Source organism: Elgaria multicarinata, chromosome 9 (assembly GCF_023053635.1).
Source record: "Elgaria multicarinata webbii isolate HBS135686 ecotype San Diego chromosome 9, rElgMul1.1.pri, whole genome shotgun sequence".
NCBI classification, from domain to species: domain Eukaryota; kingdom Metazoa; phylum Chordata; class Lepidosauria; order Squamata; family Anguidae; genus Elgaria; species Elgaria multicarinata.
In genome coordinates this window covers 29,866,449-29,888,034 of record NC_086179.1, presented here as the reverse complement: position 1 = coordinate 29,888,034, position 21,586 = coordinate 29,866,449, and the positions used below count along the sequence as shown (strand labels likewise).

General features: G+C 39.4%; 1 protein-coding gene across 1 annotated transcript in view; it reads right to left on the bottom strand.

The window, feature by feature from the left end:
* Window positions 1-7,428: 7,428 nt before the first annotated feature.
* The window catches only part of CRY1 (cryptochrome circadian regulator 1), a 33,503-nt gene continuing 19,345 nt past the window's right edge, over window positions 7,429-21,586 (bottom strand). Inside the window, exons 3-13 of the mRNA XM_063133433.1 lie at window positions 20,667-20,809; window positions 18,721-18,905; window positions 17,306-17,394; window positions 16,511-16,651; window positions 16,103-16,414; window positions 14,588-14,739; window positions 14,276-14,478; window positions 12,963-13,064; window positions 11,931-12,002; window positions 10,096-10,167; window positions 7,429-10,008 (exon numbers count right to left, since the gene is read on the bottom strand). Of these exons, the coding sequence (XP_062989503.1) occupies window positions 9,905-10,008; window positions 10,096-10,167; window positions 11,931-12,002; window positions 12,963-13,064; window positions 14,276-14,478; window positions 14,588-14,739; window positions 16,103-16,414; window positions 16,511-16,651; window positions 17,306-17,394; window positions 18,721-18,905; window positions 20,667-20,809 (1,575 nt within the window). The 3' untranslated portion in view covers window positions 7,429-9,904. The remainder of the gene's footprint in view (window positions 10,009-10,095; window positions 10,168-11,930; window positions 12,003-12,962; window positions 13,065-14,275; window positions 14,479-14,587; window positions 14,740-16,102; window positions 16,415-16,510; window positions 16,652-17,305; window positions 17,395-18,720; window positions 18,906-20,666; window positions 20,810-21,586) is intronic.

Below are 21,586 nucleotides of genomic sequence, written 5' to 3'. Positions count from 1 at the left end.
AATCTAGTCCGCTTTGATTAATAATAGATCACATTTTTGCCTGGGAGAGTATAAGAGAGAGAATGCTCTCCTTATTGATCTGAGCACCACAAGTGAATGAAATAGATGATGTGGCTGCAACACTGAGCATTGCTTTAAAAAGAAAAAAGGACACCACCTCCATTATACACACACACACAGAGTGAAATTAATTGATTTCCCACTGTCATGTTTTCTTAGCCCATCTATCAATCTCACCCTTTGATCATTTCTTACATGTCCAGGAGGAGTACCAATGAACGAAGAGCTCCCCCACCTGGTTCCTCCAATTAATGCAACAGAAAAGGATACTGCTGTGTGCACACGACAAGGTGCCCCCGAAGTTACATTGAAATGCATGGGTGGTAAAAACTAGATCCTGCAGTAACTCAGCATACATCGGACATGCATCGGGCTTTGGGTTGGATGGGGCACAACTTTGAAAAAGAGTGGCTTAGGGTTGGTTTATTGTGTTAGTCTTGAGGATAACTCTGTCTCTGCCTAAATAAGAGAATTCATGATTCTGATTCTGATCTAACACAGAACATCTGTTATGTTCCTGGAGATTATATGAAAACTACCACAATGCCCACCAAATGGTGTAAATGTGTATAAAATGTCCAGAAAGACAGGTACATAGGTTAGTAAGTCACAGTGCCAAGATGCATTATATTTCTGTTTAAAACAAAGTAACTATTTAGCACTTACAAATTTTATGCAGATATGTCCTCTTTTATTGATGATGCATACCCTCTCTTTTTTGCGGATGCATAAATGTCCACCTTACTAGGAAGAAGTGGCCGGGTATGAGCTCCAACACACAAAACCACTTTTCTGAACCCAAAGGAGGAGGCAGTCCTTTGCTCTGAAGCATGCCAGCCTCCCAGTTTAAAAAAAATACAAAACAATCCTAAGAAATACAATCAGGAAAGACAGGGAACCTGGCAAGCCCTCCCACCAAGACCTGAGACAATAAAGAGGTCTGTTGTGCAACCCACAAAGCTTTATTCAGTAAATAGATGTCTCTTTACACCTGAAGGGGGTGTGAATGCTAGGAGCTATTCTGTAAGCTTAATTAGCCTAACAAAGCAAGGCAGATGCCTATTAACTAACAAGATAGTTTCTCGAAGTGCCCAACAAGCTTTTGATAAAGCTTCTGCTGCGTAGGCAACTAGCAGACTACCTCCCACCTCCTCTTAACTCCACCCTCTTGACCCTGCAGCAAACTCTAGAGTCTGTCAACTCCGATGTTCTCTTCCCCCCTCCAATAAAGGTTGAGTTCCTAGGGTCAGGGTGATCTCAGAGCTTGAGCCTCCTATCTGATAAGCTCCTGAGAAGTTTCCTCAAGTTCTCAAACCCAGTCCCCCACACGAAGGAGACCGAGCTTGATCCTAGCAGATGTCCATGGGCACATTGGATACCACAGTTCTAGACTATCCATCCTAATGGATGGTGTAAAATCATAAAAGTGTAGTATGATAAAACAACAACATAGAATTCTTTATAGAACACAAAACTGAGTGGCAACAAAATCTTAAAACTGCAAAGAAGCAATAAAACCAATTTAAATTGCCTAGGTAAATATGTATATCTTGACCTGGCACTTCTTAATGCCTTAATATATGTTAAGGTGAGCAGTTTCCCAGACTGCTGCAGAACTGTTAAGGCCTTTGGAAGACAGTTCAGCTTGCCTGCTGCACCCTGGAATTTCTAACCATGTAAATATATTGGAGAATAGGCCCGGCACAATAATCCTTGTGTCTTCAAACTGAATATAGCGAATAAACAGCCTTATCCTATAGCCAACTTTGATGCTACACAGACACAATTGCTCTAATATACGAGGAGTGAAAGCTTTTGAATGAAGAGTTAATTGTAGGCAGCTGTATTTATTCCATAGAATTAATGAAATCTGTACAGATTTTAATTATGAAGATCTTAAGAGCATTTTGTTTTGGCCAAAGGGGCCTATCAGGATTACTCAGTCGCCTCTATCTAGTTGTAGAGTCATTAGCACATATTAGAGCTAATAATGATGGAAGGGCGGATACTGCAAGAGGGATGCTGGAAGAATTTACTTTGTGTAACTGCTCATACTCTTGCCCGCTTTTCTTTGTCCTACATAAATTAATTTGGTTACAAACAGTTGCCTTAGTCCAGTGGTGCCATCAGGCATGTCCCAGCCCCCTCCCTCCAAGCAGGAACAGCAGGAGAATTCCTAAACACAGCAGGGTTTGCTTGCCACATTCTTCAGTAAGTGAAGTAATAGACATTACTATTAAAACGCCTCCCTCCACCCCAGCCCTGGCGTAGGAACATTGCCCAAGTGAAGGACACAGGGCCCTGTGTTGAAAGACCAGCACTGGCTGCCTATTAGCTACCAAGCCATACATTATTATCATATAAAGCCCTAAAAGACTTGGGAGCGGCATACCTAGCAGACTGCCTTCCCTTATACATATCCAGGTGACATTGAAGATCATCAGAGGCGGCCTTGCTGGTCATTCTGAAACAAATGGAATGTCACCACAAAGTACCAGGCGGCAGGCCTTCTCTGTAGTGGCACCCACCCACCTTTGGGAAAACCCTCCCTCTTCATCACAGCAGTTAAAGCTGCAGGAGCAATACTAGAGTGACCAGATTTAAAAGAGGGCAGGGCACCTGCAGCTTTAACTGCTGTGATGAAGCGGGAATTTCACCAGGTTCCCCATATATACAAATGACACCTGCTGAAATTTCCTTTTCAATACAACTGTTAAAGATACAGGAGCCCTGTCCTCCTTTTCATATGGTCACCCTACCTAAACCATGGCGGTGGTGTGAAGGAAGGAGTAGTAGATGCCATTGCATACTTGCTCACTGGTTTTCTGCCTGTCAAGCAAGCAAATGATGAGAAAGACAACGAAGAGCAAGAGCAGCTGTTGACGATGGCTTTGAGAAGGTAGATTCGCTGAGGAAGGGGCCCCATCGAGGGTGTCTTGCCTGAAGGCCCTCAAAAACCTCAAGCCGGCACCGACTGAAGATCCCTGCTCTGACATTTTCATAGAATCATAGGATCGTAGAATAGCAGAGTTGGAAGGGGCCTACAAGGCCATCGAGTCCAACCCCCTGCTCAATGCAGGAATCCACCCTAAAGCATCCCTGACAGATGGTTGTCCAGCTGCCTCCTGAAGGCCTCTAGTGTAGGAGAGCCCACAACCTCCCTACGTAACTGATTCCATTGTCGTACTGCTCTAACAGTCAGGAAGTTTTTCCTGATGTCCAGCTGGAATCTGGCTTCCTTTAACTTGAGCCCGTTATTCCGTGTCCTGCACTCTGGGAGGATCGAGAAGAGATCCTGGCCCTCCTCTGTGTGACAACCTTTCAAGTATTTGAAGAGTGCTATCATGTCTCCCCTCAATCTTCTCTTCTCCAGGCTAAACATGCCCAGTTTTTTCAGTCTCTCTTCATAGGGCTTTGTTTCCAGACCCCTGATCATCCTGGTTGACCTCCTCTGAACACGCTCCAGCTTGTCTGCGTCTTCTTGAATTGTGGAGCCCAGAACTGGACGCAATACTCTAGATGAGGCCTAACCAGGGCCGAATAGAGAGGAACCAGTACCTCACGTGATTTGGAAGCTATACTTCTATTAATGCAGCCCAAAATAGCATTGGCCTTTCTTGCAGCCATATTACACTGTTGGCTCATATTCAGCTTGCGATCTACAACAATTCCAAGATCCTTCTCATTTGTAGTATTGCTGAGCCAAGTATCCCCCATCTTGTAACTGTGCATTTGGTTTCTATTCCCTAAATGTAGAACTTGGCATTTATCCCTATTAAATTTCATCCTGTTGTTTTCAGCCCAGTACTCAAGCCTATCAAGACAGAGTTCCCTTAGCATTTAAGCTGTTTCCCCCTTAACCGCCATTAGATTTGCTCAAAGCCTATTGGAGAGCCACTGAGGCAAAATGGTTACAATGTTGGATTGGGACTCGAGAGATCTGGGGTTTTAGTCCCCACTCGGCCATGGAAACCCACTGGGAGACTTTGGGCCAGTCACAGACTCTCAGCCTAACCTACCTCACAGGGTTGTTGTGAGGATAAAATGGAGAGGAGGAAGAGGGTTATGTAAGCTGCCTTGGGTTCCTTGCAGGAAAAAAGGCGGGATAAAAATGTAATAAATAAATAGCCTATCCAATAGATTATCATGTTCTGACATTATCAAGTTCTTACCAATATCACTTTAATCACATTCCTAAATATGTTGCCAGTAGTTTTTTTGAGGACCTCAGCAACAAAAAAAGAGAAGTAGGTGGCCCTAAGTTGTTCGTCATCAGTTTTCCACAACCCCACAGTCACCTCTACATATCCTATTCTCCATCCTGTCCTCATGGTTTATATCTGCTTTGGGAGAATGAGAATTTCACTGGCACTTTCTGCCTCCTTAGAGAGGATGTGGTGTTATAGGCCTGTGAGCCTTAACTCCCAATTTCCCTGCTTTTTGGAGTTTGGTTGAAAACTGTAGAGCCTTTAACGTTGTTTTGTAAACCGTAGGTTTTTTGTTTATTGAATAATGTTATATCCCCCTTAGAATTCTGCAATGCCTATATCTCCCGAAGGCGAAGTTAGAAGTGATGATGCATTTCTACATCAGCCATTGCAATCCTTAGACCAGATCTCAGGGTGCCATCGATATAAACAAATGCTTCCTAAAACGGATAGTCGGAGTAAAGATGCCTCTACATCCAATGCATGCACTTACCTGGAGGAAAGATGAATTAGGGAACTGACTGCTACAAGTATATAGCTGTGGCAAAAATTTAGCAATTTTCAGAAGGGTTAGATATCAATATAAGATACTAACAATTACCAGTTGATAAAGCCAAACTCCACCTCCATCTGTCACCCTTTTGTGACTCCTGGGTCTCAGTCACTTTCAGCTCTCTCAAGTGGGCCCTAGCAGCAGGAAGTTTGAGAAACTGTTTCTATATTACAATTGCAAAAAGCAATGCTAACAGGGGGCAGCTATGTGTAAATGGTGCTAAACAGTTTTCTCTTTCTATGGCTTTTGATGGAGAACATAACTGATTCATGATGTGTATGAAATTAGTTCTAAAGTTCTTCCGTTAAAAGTTTAATTAAAAAACCCAATCCACCCTGTGCTTTAAAAATGCCTAAGGATAGTGGCGCTAAAGGAATTTCTTTACTTCTGAAATTAATTAATGACCTTCTTACTGCATTAGCTAATTGCCTCTGGGGCATAAAACCCATCTGATCTTCCACTATACTGTTTGTGATAAATGTGCTAATTTTGTTAACTAAGACGGAAAGAAAATCATCATGGTTTAGTAATGCTGTGGGACAGTAGGATCCGAGACGTGTGGTCTTCCCCCAACTTGAATATTACTTAAGCATGTCTGTTTCATTAGGGTGACACATGGCTCCTGTGTCTTTAACAGTTGAATAGAAAAGGTAATTTCAGCAGGTGGTATTTGTGTATATGGAGAACCTGGTGAAATTCCCTCTTCATCACCACAGTTAAAGCTGCAAGAACTATACCAGAGTGACCAGATTTAAAAGAGGGCAGGGCACGTGCAGCTTTAACTGTGGTGATGAAGAGGGAATTTCACCAGGTTCTCCATATATATACAAATACCACCTGCTGAAATTACCTTTTCTATTCAACTGTTAAAGACAAAGGAGCCCTGTCCTCCTTTTCATATGGTCACCCTAATTTCATGTCTTGGGACTCCAAGACGTTAAGGACTGCACCTATTCGGGAACTGTGAAGTCTCCCACTACCTCACAAATTAGTCCTGAGTTTCTACTCTTTATTACCTCAATTTCATGCTCTGAAATTGGTTGGTTTTAGTATCTGGAATGATCTTCGTTTTAAATTTATTTTCATTATATGTTTCTATATGTACTATAGGGTTGGGATCTGGATTGCCAGAGGCGTACAAATTCCGATAAAAATTCTCAAATAACTCATTATTTCTGTTTTCATGATTAATTTGCTGTTTGCTGTCCTTAATTGCCCAACTAAAGTTCCTTCATTTTTTTGTTAAGTCTTTAGAAATAATTCACAACTGTGGTTCTTAAATTCATATTAAAGTCAGATATGTAATTGAATCATGTATTTTCCTTATTTCAAAAGCCTTTAATTCATTTTCCCTTAAAATTTGTTATGTTTTCCGGTTCCATATTTTTGTGATCCAATTTCAATTTAGATATATTCTTTTTGACTAGCAGCCATCTTTCTAAAACTAGATTCCCCCACTTCAGTTGATATTCAAAAGCCATTTCCATGACAGCATTTGCAGTTATTCCATACCAGAGATTAGATAACGTTTCAGAGATTTTCTGACCAGTCTTTTACAAGTTCACACATATTATTTGACACCAGAGGCCATTCCACCTGCAGTAGCATTTCTTCAACAGCTTTCCCACCTTTTTCTGCCTTTATGCCCCCTTTCGCAATGACAGTTCTATCTTCAATGTCAATTTCTCCTGACTTACACTAAGGCAATTCTGGGATGGAAAGTATGCGTCTGGATTTTTGTGTGTGTAAATATAATTACTGCATCATCTTTCAATCTTCATACACAAGTTTTTAGAAGTTATTTGGTCCTGTTATTTGTTACATAAAAAGGCCCCACATAACCAGGAGCACCTGAGTTATACTGCTATCTTAGCTGACGCCCACCCCCCTAATATTAAAGTTTCAATCCTACATTGGGACTTTCCTTGACCAGGTCCTGACGAAGGTACTATAGGACTGGAAAGGTGTTTTAAATTTGGAACCAAAGTTGTCCAAAACTCACGTCTTTTACATTGTTACATTCATGCCTGCCCCACAATTATGTTTAAAGAGCAGAGACAAGAGTTCCATTAGTTTCTTTAAGCACCTGTGCAAAGGAGGAACAAAAAGGCTTGAGATGTGGCATTGTTCAGGAGAAAGAAATGAAACTCCCCCCATCTGCTAGTGTCACTACTAAGGATTCAGACAGCATTCTCCATCCCGCTCCATTTACCAACAGAACCAGATTCTCCTACACCTTTACCATTCTATGAAAGCAATATATAATCCTTAACACACAAAAATGCTTAGCTTTAGCAAATTAATCCAAAGGGGCTTTATTGCCCCAACAGAAATCTAGACTATAGAGACTTCCACTACATAGGAGTCATCTGAATTGGCCAAGGATTGGATGAGCAACCCAAACCATGAGCATATATATATATATAAAATACTATATAGTTAAGATCACCTAACAGAATCTGCAGATCAGGAATTGATTAGTCAGCTATTCTGAAAAGCTAGTGACACTTAAAATGCCATTTGTTACCATAAGTTAGGGTTTTAGACTGCAAAGGCTTATACTAACATTTTAAAAGAATTTGCACAAGAATAAAGCTTACAAGGAACAACCTGTATATACATTTTTATTAACAAGGAAATCCTCACTGTGATTGAACAAGACAGTGAGAAATACAAGAATGGGACGTATTACAGGACAACTTTGTAGTTTAACAAAAATATTGGCATATGGGACTTATATACAACTGTATTTCCATACAGTAACATCTCTATTGTATTTTATTCACAGACATACAAGAGTTGACATTATGAAAAGACAGAGCTTAGATCATAAAGAGGTCAAAAAACCTGTCCCAAATCTAAAAATATTAAATCTAAAAAGGTCATCATTGCCTGGACACTTTTCATTTTCATCCATCCATTACTGCTTTTACTGAAAGCCATACATGAAATATCAAAAATATATTGATGAGTCTATCACTAATCATGAATGCTCATATTTACATTAAGTTACCCAACTCATCACCAAATGCTTTATTTACAAATCTCTATTTGCCCTTTGTGAAAGTCATTAAAAGTTTAAAAACCATAGAAATGCCAGTTAGAAACAATTCATTCCAAAAAACAAAAACAAAATCAGCTGTTTACAACAATTCACTGTGTGAAAATAAATGTGTGAAAATTAACATTTTAATATAAGTACTCTCACAATTAATTCCACTATGAAGTGATATTTTGCCCTGAAATTTTAGGATGTGGATCCTTCTTTCAACAACACTGTAAGCCAAAAACACAAGCACAGATGGGCAAAGAGAACAGGTTTACAGATTTTAGAACACAGGTGTTATATATCAAAAGAATCCCAAATGGGTGTGGGGACAAAAGGCAAAAGAAGGCTCCACATAGAAGCACATGCATTGACAGATCGACATTACAATCCTATGCACTGGCCTTTTCTACCAAATTAGAACTACTTGTGGCGTCTACTACATTTTACAGGTTCCACACAATGGTAAGTTAAACTTCTTGCATAAGCAGAAACAACTCCCCAAAAGTAAAGCTTCTTTAGAGGCCTACAGTTTTGCGGAGTGAACTGACAAGATTTGCCATACTCAGCCTCAAAACCTAAATCTTGAGTTCTGACTAGACAGACAAGGAAATAAAGGTGAAATAAAGGAAGGGCTCAACACCTACAATTTAAAACAAAACAGGGCAGAAATGTAGTGCTGAGCAAATGGGTAATGGCTTCTTTCAAGTTTTATTTTTATCCTTTAGTTTGGATGCTAGTTGGAATAGAGAGTGGGCTGGATAAATTGATTTAATTTGATGCAGAGACAAAGTTCAGAAAAGTTTGACAGTATGTTAATTCCTAATACGGGCTTCATGGTGCATTGCAGAACTTAATGTCACAGCATTTTACGCAAAACTAAGAACTGAGCTGGCACTTCCAAAATTATTGCAGGAGCAATTCTTCATGTTTATAGTATTTCAGGCATAGAGAGGGTATAGCAAAATAAACTATTCCACTGTTTTATGCCAGCTGGTAAGAATCAGCAGCAGTACAAATGCTTAGGGTTCTTGGTATGGCAATCATACAGAAAGATGGAGCTCCTGAACTGTATATACACTTTTAAGATAATACTTGTGCAGAATGCTTCCTGTGAACTGCCCTAAATCCTTCCGCAGAGCTGCAAGGGAAAACGGACGGCCCTAGTGCAGCTTTCCTAACCCAGTGTCCTCCAGATGTACTGGACTACAACTCCTATAATCCCCAGCCAGCAGAGCAGGCAGCTCTAACAATTCTGAATAGAAGGTTGGAATAGAAGAACTGCTTCAGGACCAAAGATACTTCAGAGCAGGTTTGGCTACTTGTTCTAAATGCAACCTTGATAAATGTACTATCTGGTGCATCTATGTAGCAACATAAAACACTTATAAAAAGCAGAGAGAAAAAATACTGCAATCTGCTAGGTAAATCTATGTGCAATGTAGCTACAGATTATTTTGTGTGGACCTGTATATTCAACTCTTAAGGGAGAAAGTAGAACCTGACTATTGAGGGGGGAAATACTGAGCTGCAAATGAGGTGGAAATTTAGGTATACTGCAGCTTAGGAAGGGGGAAACATCTGTAGGCCATAATAGGAGGTAAAATGAAAATAATGCCTTCTCAATATAAAAACTATGGAGCACATAAAAATTAACAAAGAGATTCATATAAACAAAATAAATAGCTACTCCCTGCATTTACACAAATAGCTGGTGTGTTTCAAGTGGGAGCTTTTATCACTCAGCAAGCAAAAAGGATCAAGTTAATACACGGTTTAGTGGAAAAACAGAAGCTGGCAATACAAGTCATGCTCGGGGTATCCCTATATATGGCTGCTAGAAGCATGAAATGAACGGCAGGTTACTCTGGGCTACTGCCAGACAGGATGGCAAGTTCAGTGGTGTTTGGTCCACTTCTCCATTGGAAGTCATGTTCTCAACTATGCAGTAGAGGCATGCTTAGTTTCTTCTTGTGAGAGTGGAATACAGCGTGTAGTCTTCTATTATCAATCATTTCCTTCAGAATTTTTACCCAGTTAATTACTACTTTGTCGCTGGACTTTTGGACCAATGCTCTGAGTTTCCTCTTCAGGATTTGGCCGTTTCCCAGTGCACACTCCAGTACCAAGTGATGTTCTTCCTGTAAATTCAAACCAAAGACCTAATTTAAGAATATACTTGTCTTTCACATGATTAGAATGCCATTACGTGTGTTTAGAGAACATACCTTGCTGGATTAAGTGTGCTTTCTGACTGTCCCCATGAGCATAATGCAAAATACCACTCCCCTGAGAGTAACCTGTTAAAACACAAATTAAAAAATATTTTTAAATGTATAGATGAGTAGCAATAAATATTCCTGGGAGCAACTGAATAACTTTTTTTCACAGTTATAATGAACTTGCATATTAAGTACTACTATATTTAAAACATTCCAACTCAAAATCATTAGGTGTCACAGATAAAACTGATTCATACATTCTGTAGAAAAATATATTTTTTTCTCTCTTTGTGCAAGGGGAAGGGCAACCTCTGGGAAACAGGCCTAATCCAGCCTGCAGCTTGCTCATCAGGCCTGCTGCTTCCCTGGAGGTATAGCCATTTATCTCTGATCTGTAATTGAAGGTAACAGTGGGGTGTGTGTGTGCTGGTGGGCAGTCACTTGCACGGCACTTTCGCTACTGGGGAAGGAGGCAAAATGGCCGGGGGAGGGGCTCCTCCAGCCTCTAGAAATCGTAATGCTAAGGCAAACGTTAAGCTTTTATAGTTTTTCCTACATTATGGTTGAAAAGTCAGCAAACCTGTTGCTATTGAGACCCAACTGGTTACTTTCCCAAGGGAGTCTACCATTTCCTCCCTCTCTCCCTCCCACTGCTATCCTGGTCTTCAATGTGATACCCATTTGCCACATTGGACTCCACTAAAAGCTAGTCAGACTGGAATGTCACAAGTTGTTGATGTGAACTTGACTCAGAAGTTAAGATCTACTCTTCTAGAATATCTAAGTTGTGCAGCAAAACCCACCTGTGGTAAAACTAGTAAGATATCCATTGAGTTTCCTTGATTTTGTTTGATGCTCAATTCAGTATCTTCTCTTTGTAAGTAAGCACATTTTGGATTTTTAAATGGGGGTTCTTAAGTGCAATCAGGTACTTAATGCCCTTAAGATGTTTGTTTGGTTTTTGTGCTATTGAAAACTCTAACCTTTGCAGGTGGGCTAGGAAATTTAATCCAGAACAAAGGCAGTGTGCATAAATATTCCTAGCCTAGTTGTGTACTTAAAGCCAGCAGTACCCCTTTGAAAACAGAATGATTTGGTTCTCAGATAATAACCAGTCTGGGCTATCTTAAGAAAAGGGAGGTATTAGTGAAACAACAATTATTTTTATTTTTAAAATGCTAAGTCCCAAGCCTGCCCACCCTGTACCTTTCCTTGCCTCTCCAATCTGCTTATTTTAGGAGAGGTAATACTCCAGCACACAAACCAATAAACCTGATAAGAGCATCTAATTTTCCAGTTAAACATATTTGTCAAAACAATCTTAATAAAATAAAAATTAGGAGAACAAGGGCACACCTGGCAGGTTCTGAAGAGAGGCACACCACATTGGAGACCCTGGCTTTATAGTGTTTTAATATTTATGCATATCTAGTCTTCTCTGGATTATATCCTAATGTAATGCATAGATTCAGTATGACAAAATTTAAGGAACTTGTCTCAAAGATATCACGGGGCAATGTCGGGGCGTGTACATCTGATCACACAACAAGCAGCACTAACAGAAAGCCTCACTTGTGACCACTGTTCAACTGGTATATCCCCCCAAAGCATATTTTTTTTAAAAAAAGGCAACTCATATTGTCAAAATGTGTAATTAAGACTTTTGAGGAATTTAACTATGTGAAGCTAAAGGAACGTTCTCTCTCTCTAGCTATTTTTTATTTTTATTTATTTAAGGATTTTTATGCCGCCATTCAGCCAAAAAAGGCTCTCACGGCGGCTTACAAAAGTATTTCTTGACAGTCCCTGCCCACAGGCTTACAATCTAAAAGCTATCTTACCTTGCTGCTGAATTCCACTTGTTCCTGTACGAGATTCTCCTATATGGCCTTCACTTGTTCCCATTTGGGATCCTGTAGGAAAGCAATCCACATAATTAGCACTTTCTAATTTCTGGGAATAATCCATTAACAATCTGACAGAGAATATCATCCTATTTACCATGGATGTTGAGGCCCTTTCTATCAACTTTCCCCACAAAGGTAAACTACAAGCCACATCATTCCAGATGGGCCCTACAACACCTCAAATCACCAAACTCTGCCACTTTGTAATGACTTACAGTAACATAAGCAATAGTGAGAACATAAAAACTTCAGATCAATGGTACTGCCATGAGCACTCACATCGCTCCACAGTATGTCTGCATATTCATGGCTGACTTAGAACAGCACTTTCTCAACTCCTGCCCCCCAAATACTCTCCTCCACCAGAGATCTATTGATGACATCTTTACATCTGGACTCACTGACAGAAGAAACTTGAGAAGTTCCATCAGGATTTCATGGGGGAAGGGAGCTCAGAGAAATGTGGGGGGTGGGGACTGGGTCAGGAGAATATATATTCTCCTCAACACAATCCAATCTAGCTCCTGATCCTCTTAGAAACAGAGGGACAGTTTCACTCACTGCCCAAAGTAGATGACCAGCTGAAAAACTAGTGCCTTTGCACTGCTTCCCAGTACTCATGATATGCCCTGGCAGCATGAGGGCAGTGTGTCAGGGTGGAGGTAGAGAGAAATGTTACTTTGAACAGCTTCTTGTGTGCCAGGACAGGGGGTCTGTACTCTCAACAGAAACTCTCTCTTATCCTGCCTTCTCCTCTGCATTTTGCCCCTAGCATGTAGACATCGCATTTTACTAATACAGAGAATGTTTATTAATATGTTTCCCATTTAAGTTATTTCTATTGCCATGTGCTATTAAAGTTCTGGTTTTAGAACGCTGGTAAAATTTGCTAAACATTACAATGCTGATACTCTTGCTGTTTTCCCTGCTTAATTTGACTAAGACTCAATAGTAGGGATAACTTACCATTTGTATTGGTATAACCTGGGAGGTTTTCTCCTGGAGAATATCCCATTAGGCCACCATTTCCATTTCCATTCCCGTTAGAAGGCACCGATGCAAGGAGGCCTAATCAAAACAAAATGCAGTAAGTATTAAAATGAAGAACACACATTCCCGTTTGGTCAAGATCTTTCCCCATACTTCCACTGGGCTTCTCTGCATTTCACCATAGGGAAAACTAGATCTTCCCAGTAACAGGATGAAAATATGCAGATCAAGGCAATATTTTAAATATACAAATGTATACCCAGACAAGAGTCTGAGTTAAGACATAATGATAAATAAACACAGAACTGTAAACAGAAGGGACAAGTCAGCAGAAAGAATGCTAAAAAAATGACCAAGGCTGATAATTAGAGAACTAAATCCTAATGTGAAAAGACAGCACGTTATCCCTGCATATTGATATGGAACCTCAGCTTTTTAGACAAAAAGAGGCAATGCTTTTAAAAAAGCTAACCTGAGCTTGATCAATAATTTATTTTATTTTATTAATGAACAGCCCATCAAATATTTCAAAGTGGCTTACAAAATTAAACACAGTAGATCAACATAAAACAGTAATTAAAAAGCACCAAACTCTGAAAGGTTTTTCAACGTCTAGGTGAGAAAAAAAGACCCCTGTCTTTACTTAGCACCAAAAATATAGCAATGTAGACATTAGGCCTCTCCCAAGGGAGGAATTCCCAAAGCAGGAGGACACAACTGAAAATGCCCTCTCCCTGGTTACCACCATCTCTGACCTGCTTGAGCATCTTGCTGAAGAAGGGAACATTTCTAACTCACCAATAGTTGTTACATTCCTTATCCCTAGTAAGACAGCTACACTAAATGGGGGTAAGGGATGGGGTGGAGGGAAGATATATGCACTAACACTCTCTAAAGCACCCACTTATCCAAAAAAGATTCACTCAAGAGTCCTACATATGGATTAGTGGAAGACCTCCCAGAGTCATTTTACAAATGGCTCTGGAGATGTCAACTCGTGACACGCTGCCCTTCCCACACTCCATATGCATGAGCCAACTACCTCCATATGGCAGCACTGTGTATTGGCTTCACAGACAAATGTGCCAGCGAATTCAGTGAACTACCTATGCAAGGGATTAAGACATGAACTCTACATTAAAAAGGTAAATATGAATGAAAAGCCTAGGAGAAATAGTATTTCATTCCCCAATCACTTTCAAGTCCATTAGTGACAAACATTTTTCTAGTATCTGGGCCCTGGGCAATCATATAAGAAAAGTGGGCTTATAAATCAAAATGTTTCATACCTAATCCTCTGTATCGAGACAGTTGCTGGTAGATTTGTTTCATCCTCTCAATATTCAAACGACTTGCCTCAGCATGATTTACCATTGGTTTTGGATAATTGACTCCTATTATACATTTTGCAGCCTTCTGTACACCCTCAGGGGCATTCCAAGGATCATATATGTATTTTGCAGGAAAACCTCTGAGTACAGGCAAATAGCGTCTTATTAAAAAAGAAGAAAGAAAAATGTTTAAATCAGAGTTTTATATGCTATTGCTTGATCAAATAATTAAATGTTTAATTTCACTAATATCTGACAATGGTACTTAACCTGATATAGTCCCCATTAGGGTCAGTTCTTCTGCCAAAACCCACAGGACAATAGCAATGGAAAAATTGTTGGAAGAAGGAGCTACAGGATAGCCACATCCAACTGCCTGCATTCACACTCCAGTCAGCATCCAGAAGCAATTCTTCAAATACCTATAGAAAAACAAACACTAGGGAGTAAGTCTGAGCACACACTATTTTTTAAGAACTTGTATAATTGTTAGAGTATTAGTACAAAGGCATCTGAATGCTTGCTGTTAAAATGTAGTTACATAATGTACACAAGTTACATAATGCTTTATGTATGTTTTGCGTTTTAGAATTTTAAATTTTGTATACTCGTTTCTATCTCAATTTAGAATTTCTGTAAACCGCCCAGAGAGCTCTAGCTACAGGGGCGGTATATAAATGAAATAAATAAATAAATAAATAATGATAAATATGATACTAAGTAAAATTCACTATCAATTCTTATTCCATACCCTGTTGAGCCAGTTATGTTTGGATTAAAGAGCAGAACTCATCCAGCTTTTAATCTGTGCTATGTTAGCAGGAAAAAAAAAATCATCTGTGCAAGTTACACGCACAAGAGACCCAAGGCAGCTCACATACATAAAAAAACAAAATTAAAAAACAGAAACAAAAATAAGACCATCTCAAAGTGGACACCACCGCCAGTGCAAAAACCGATCTAGATGTTCCTTTGCTGATGACTGTTCTGTTCCTTTGCTGCAATGAATTTATTCTGTGCAGAGAAGTCTACAGTTTCCTTGCATGGAATCCATCTGGCTCCCTTGCATAGCATTCTATGGATGTCTGGCTCAGATATAAGACACATACTGACCAAAATGTGAATGCAACAAGCAGTGTAAGTTTCTTGAAAGCAGGGCAGGAGTGGAAAGCTATGCCCCTTTGCTGGAAACAGAACTCAATTTAGAGGCACTGGCACGAGAAAATGCTCACACTGCTGTGGCAAAAGCTAATCCACAGGATCAGACTGTATATGATGTTATTCTGAACACTTAAGCTGATGTAATTTAGAGCTGAAAGAAAAATGTTCAGAGGTAACAAAAATTCACAAGGAATGTGTGACTCGTAATATGTCAGTTCTCCACTAGATGCTGCCATTTAACTAAATTCGCTGAAGTTATATAACAATACATAATGTTTACTGTTGTGATAGCCTATAAGTTCCACTCCACAGGTTTAGCAATATCTACCATTACAGCACAAACGTAAGCATGTTTATTCAGAAGTAAGTCTCATAGAGTTAAAAAGGATTTATTCCTTAGTAAAGTGTGATTATGATTGCAGTCTACAGGTACTAATTCAAACGGTTGGCCAATACTATAGACTTCTACAATAGAAGGAATTATGTACAGAAGGATCAACACTACAGATAAAGACACAACCTATTTTATATGAATTGAAGGTAATTTAGGAATATATACACAACTAAGATACTAAACTGAAATCTTAAAGGGCAATACCAGAAATGCATGAATTAAAAGTATACCTTCATTCCTTCTTCCCAACTAATCCACAGATCTCCTCGAGTCAAAAAGCATGCCACAGCATGCCTGGCCAAATGGTGGATCCAACCTTCTTGACGTAGCTGGGTCATAATAGCATCAATCCAAGGGAACCCTGTTCTGCCCTCTGCCCATTTTGCCAAAGCTTCAGGATTCTTGTCCCATGGAATTTGCACACATATGGGATTGCCTTCCATTTTATCAAAGCGTGGATTGTTCGTGGCTGCTGTGTAGAAGAATTCACGCCACAACAACTGACCATAGAGAGAAAGAGGAGGAGAGCTGTTCTTTTTTACCTGAAAATTATAGCAGATAAGAATTTTTTTTTAAAAAAAAAAGTAGCATTGTATTATAGATTAAATATTTGACAATTCAAGGTAGCCAAGTCATACCTTTTTGTACAGGTCCGTTAACTTGAAATAAAAGAGACGGCAGGACAAACAGCCAAAGCGTAGATAGGGACTAAGTCCTGTAGGACTTGCAAGAAGAGAATTTGCGTTCATTCGTGGACGTTCAAAGTTCGCTACCCAAGCCTTAAAAAGAAAAACGAAATTGTTATCTACTTTTTAAAGTTTTTTATTTTATTTCTTAGGATCAATAAAAAAAGTAAGTTTCAACAGCTAGGTGCATATCTAATATCTCACGATTCTGGGAACACTGAAGTTTATTAGCTTCATTTTGTTTACCACTGAGTTTGTTCAGCTTTTCACTTGTAAACTAGTGAAAAGAAGTGTTGGAAAATTACTTCTATGTAGTAATAAAACTTGAGAATAATGCTGACTCTTCCCCAAAGGCTACTGTACTTGAGTCAGTCTTTATATTACAAACAAACAAGTAGATTAGTTATATTTACAAGAGTTAACAAAAGTATTTTTGGTAGATCACTCTTATGTTTTCTTATCAAATAGCAAAGTGGCCCTCTAGAAGTTTTGGCCTACAACTCCCATCAGCCCTAGTGAGCACAACCAACGGTCAGGGTTGATAAGAATTTTAGGCCAAAACGCCTGGAGAGTTACAATGTGCCCATCCTTTGTCCTATGGTGTTTTCAGTCAAGATTTAAAATTAACACTTTGCTGTTAAAGTGTATAGAGAATTAGTTATATACACGCAAAAACAATTAATTGCATGCAAAATTAAATCTTTGCATGCAGTTAAAATTAATTGCATGCAAAGTACAGCAACATACCTTTCTTTCTAAATGTCTTTCCAACCTTGTAAGAGCTTCCGTTTCTCCACCTGGCCAAACAGCAGAAGGCAGTCCATCTGTATCAAAACCTGTATAATAGCCAAGTGATATTGTCAAGAATGTAGTTTCCCACTTGGCATGTAAAGTCAAGTGGGGGGGGGGGGGAGATCCAAGTACTACAATTAAAAAATTGCACCTCTAAACTTCCAAAGATGTTCTGTCTGAATATGCAATGTTTGCAAATGTGCTGTATATTCTACCAAGCAAATGCATATGATCTATTCCTTTGCTAATTAATTCAGTGGGCTACATCCAGTGGTGTCCCTCTGTGAATAAAGGGATTCCTTCTATCTGCTGATTGGCCTTTGAAATCCAAGTTCTGCATCAAGAAAAGCTAAATTCTGCAACTATCTACATTACCCAAATTTAGTATATGAACCTGCCTTATACAGAATCAGGCCATTGATATGAAAATTAATCCTTTAATTTTTGCATTATTTATTCTACTTTTACTTCACTGAAGTAGCAGGAACACTCAAACCCCTCCCTCAACCACTGGTACAGTTCTCGCCGTGCCGACTACATCTCCGTACTTGTAAATGGAGCATGGAGAGGATGAGAAGGGGGCCAGGAGGAGACCACAAGAGCTGCTTTATGCAACTTCCTATGTGCTGCAGACACACACACACACACACCACTACGAAGCTCCCTGGCAAGACAAGGAAAATTGTCCATCCAGCCAAAAATGTAGGGTGTACAGAGCAAGGATCACCACTGTGCTTCAGATCCCCTTTATTAGATAGTTGTCAACCTCCAATGGCTTATCCCTCCTGGAATGTATGTTCCAGGAGGGATTACAGTCCTGATCAAAGTCCTGATCAGGTGGGTAGGTACGGTTTCCCTTTCCACCGGATAGGAGAGAGTGATTTTCAAGGTGAGCGGGCCTCTGGATACCACTTATATCTTCTTCCAGACTGCTTGTGATACATTCTCCTGGAGACTTCTCAGTTACAACCTGCAAGTAAGGCAGGGATGCAAGAGAGAATTGGACAGGGGTCGGTGATAGGCAACTACTTGGAAAGACTTGCTTGAACATCTACATCTCTTTCCGTGGGCGGTCTTTCAACACTGGGAGATATCTCTCATAATGCTACTGTGGTGGGAAAGGGTTAAAGATTCATGGAGTCAACACTCATGCTGGTCTGTTTTGGAAGAGGAGAAGGCAGAGCAATTTCCTTGGCTAGTGGTGTTCTGTGTGGTGCAGAGAACAGCCAGGAAGAGTCCAATGGTAAGTGAACAGTTGACACAGTAAAGTCAGGCCAGTCCTACAGCACTGCAAATATATCCGCATTCTAAAAGCAACCCAATTTTATTTTTATAGTGCATAAGGAATAATGATGAAGTCTCTTGATTACCTAATTCTTCCAGTGATGGAACACCATATTTCTCATCATGGTCATCAGAAACTGGAGTAGCACACTTTGACATTACTTCTGCAGTAATAGTTTCCACAGGCATTTCCAATGGCTCCATTCTACTTATTAGAGTCTGAAATCTCTTATAGGTAAGAGGTGGCTGTCCTCCGTTTAATTCTATAATCCTAGATAGACAAAAGCTAAAAATTAGTTTCTTTTAGAAAATACTTTATATTGAAGTACAATTGTGCCTGTAATATAAAAAAAAACCAATTTCATATTGTAACTATGATAGTTAAAATCTGCACTGGAACACAGAAAAACCTAAAAGCCATGGTCCGTCATGGGCAGTATGTTATTGCGCCTGCACACCAACGGGATCCTCCACTTGCGCAATGGGGAGCTAGCGGTTCTTAGAATGAGAAAAAACGGACACACTCATTTCTGGAATGGGGCAGGTCACAGAAGTGAGCATCACTGACTTCGCCTTAGGAAGCGCTAACTCATTGTTGCACTAGTGATCAGTCCCACAATGTGCGGGAGCATAGAAGCAGTATTGGATGCCATCCATAATTGTTTCAGACTGCAGGGCTAACCATCACCAGACAAATAACTAACAAGACGGTATCTATGTTAAGCTACAGAAGAGTAACAAGAAAATTATTGTAAAGTATAAACTATAGCTAGATATACACAGTTTAGTAGAGTTAACAGCTGGATTTTACTTTCTTCCAAAATGAAAGTTCAAAAATTGTCTACTACTTGCTTATTCCCAGAGGTCCTAGGGGCATTGAAACCATTGTATCACCTGGCAGAGCCCAATTTGAAAATCTGCAAACAATACCATTTTAAGACTGACTATGCACATATCCTGACTATAATACCCAGTCAGCCTTCATCCCTGACATCAACCTGTTTTTTTGTAATTTCTTGCGATTTGGAGAACTCAAAAGCTTACATATTTTGTGTGAGTTTTGAGTTGACCTAATGAGCGTATTACATTATATGGATTTAGAAATGTTTCTTATGGCCACGAAGACTGCCTCTGTTTTTTGTAACATTGATGTAAAACATGGCAAGCTATGGCTACAAGAAATGTTTTTTCTACTCACCTGCTAGGTCTAACTTTTATTAATTCATAAAAGCACGCAAAAGGAGGTGGGTTGTGCATGTTGCTGACTGTTGTGAATATTTATGGGCAACGATTTATGTCTAGAAACAATTACACATTTTCTGAACTGAAAAGCTTTTATTTATAAAAGGCAACATCTGCTACAACTACATCAACGTTTCATTCAAATGAGCTCTACTGATTTTTATTTCAAATGCACTAATGAAAGATTACCAAGACTGAGTAATGTGGGCTCTCTGGAAAATTTTGAATGAAAGTATAATGCCCTAAAATAGGGGTGAACAATGTGATGAAATGGGAAACTGCTGTTTTTATTAAAGTTCAGCACATTATATTTATATTGCTGGGATTAGCTGTGCTGCTGGTAGAATTTCATGGTCACTGGGCTTCTTTAATGAGTTGGGATTGGTCAGTGGAGTTCTGAGGGCAGCTATCACTATTGGAAGCTGGGGATTGAGAGTGATAAAAGTTAGTTGAGTGTGTGTGCCCTGGGTTTTATTATTTTACATGGCTTTGAAAGAACAAGAATTGCTACTGTTGCTTAATGAAAAAAATCCCTCACATTGTTTAAAAAGGAAGGCACTGGAAACTAAACTGACAAAATTTTACCGGGAGGGGATGCATTCATGTTACTAAATAAATTTAGAAAGCAATGTGCTTTTACAAATGGCAAAATTCCCATGGGAAAATAATGCACTGAATACTTTCCTATTGCAGAAAAAAATCTGTTCTGCTTTATTGTTAACATGTATAAAGCATAATAAATAGTAAACTTAGCTTACTTTCATTTACACTTAGGAAACTGGTAACTTACTTGTCTAGGTCATATAAAGTATGTGAAATTCGTACAATGACTTCCACTCCTGCTTCAGTAGCCAGCTTCTTAATTGCTGCATCTCTCTCTTTCCCAAATGGCTCAGAGTCATATTCAATAGAAAGTTTTGCAATATTCCACTCCTATGGTATTGAAAATAGATGTAATTTTTAAAAGGATGTAATTTTTTCATGAAGAAAGAAGGTTAATAAATATTAACATATTCTGAAACCACAAAAATAAGTGGTCAATTGTTTTAGTAGGAGTAGGACAAGAATTAAAATGGTGCATCTTTTTATTTCCCCCCCACTATGACCATGCACCAAGAATCTTCTTGGGATTCCAAAATGCATTCTGCTGGTCACCACTTCTGCTATTATAGAAGTCAGTTTCATAGGATCTGATTTCCATTCCTTCCCTCTTTCAGAAATTTGCTTGCAGATACTCTACTTTTAACTAGGAAGAATTTCTACCAAGTGTTGACATCTTGATAGAAAGAACAAAAAAATAGAAAAAGCAAAGAAAAAGAACAAACAGATTCCCATGAATATTGGAAGTACTGGATACAGTCAAATGACACACTAGCCATGCACTGTGGACTGTTTTGTGAATAACTCACAGTGCGTGGCTTGTTTGACTTTTCATCCTCCCTCCCCCAATCAATCATCCACCTGGCATTCCAGGTGACTTGGCTGCTGTGTTGAGTTGGGTTCTGCCATGACCAAGTCATCAATCCGGTTCTTTTGTTATCCTGACGAAGAACCGGATTGATGACTTAGACCTGGCAGAACCAGAACCCAAATCAACACAGCTGCAGATTCGTATTGTCTGCTGCCAAGACCTTCTTCTTGACACCAATCATCACCTTGATTGTGATCAGAGTCCCCCCCACACCTTTTTTAAAAAACTTTCTCACCCGA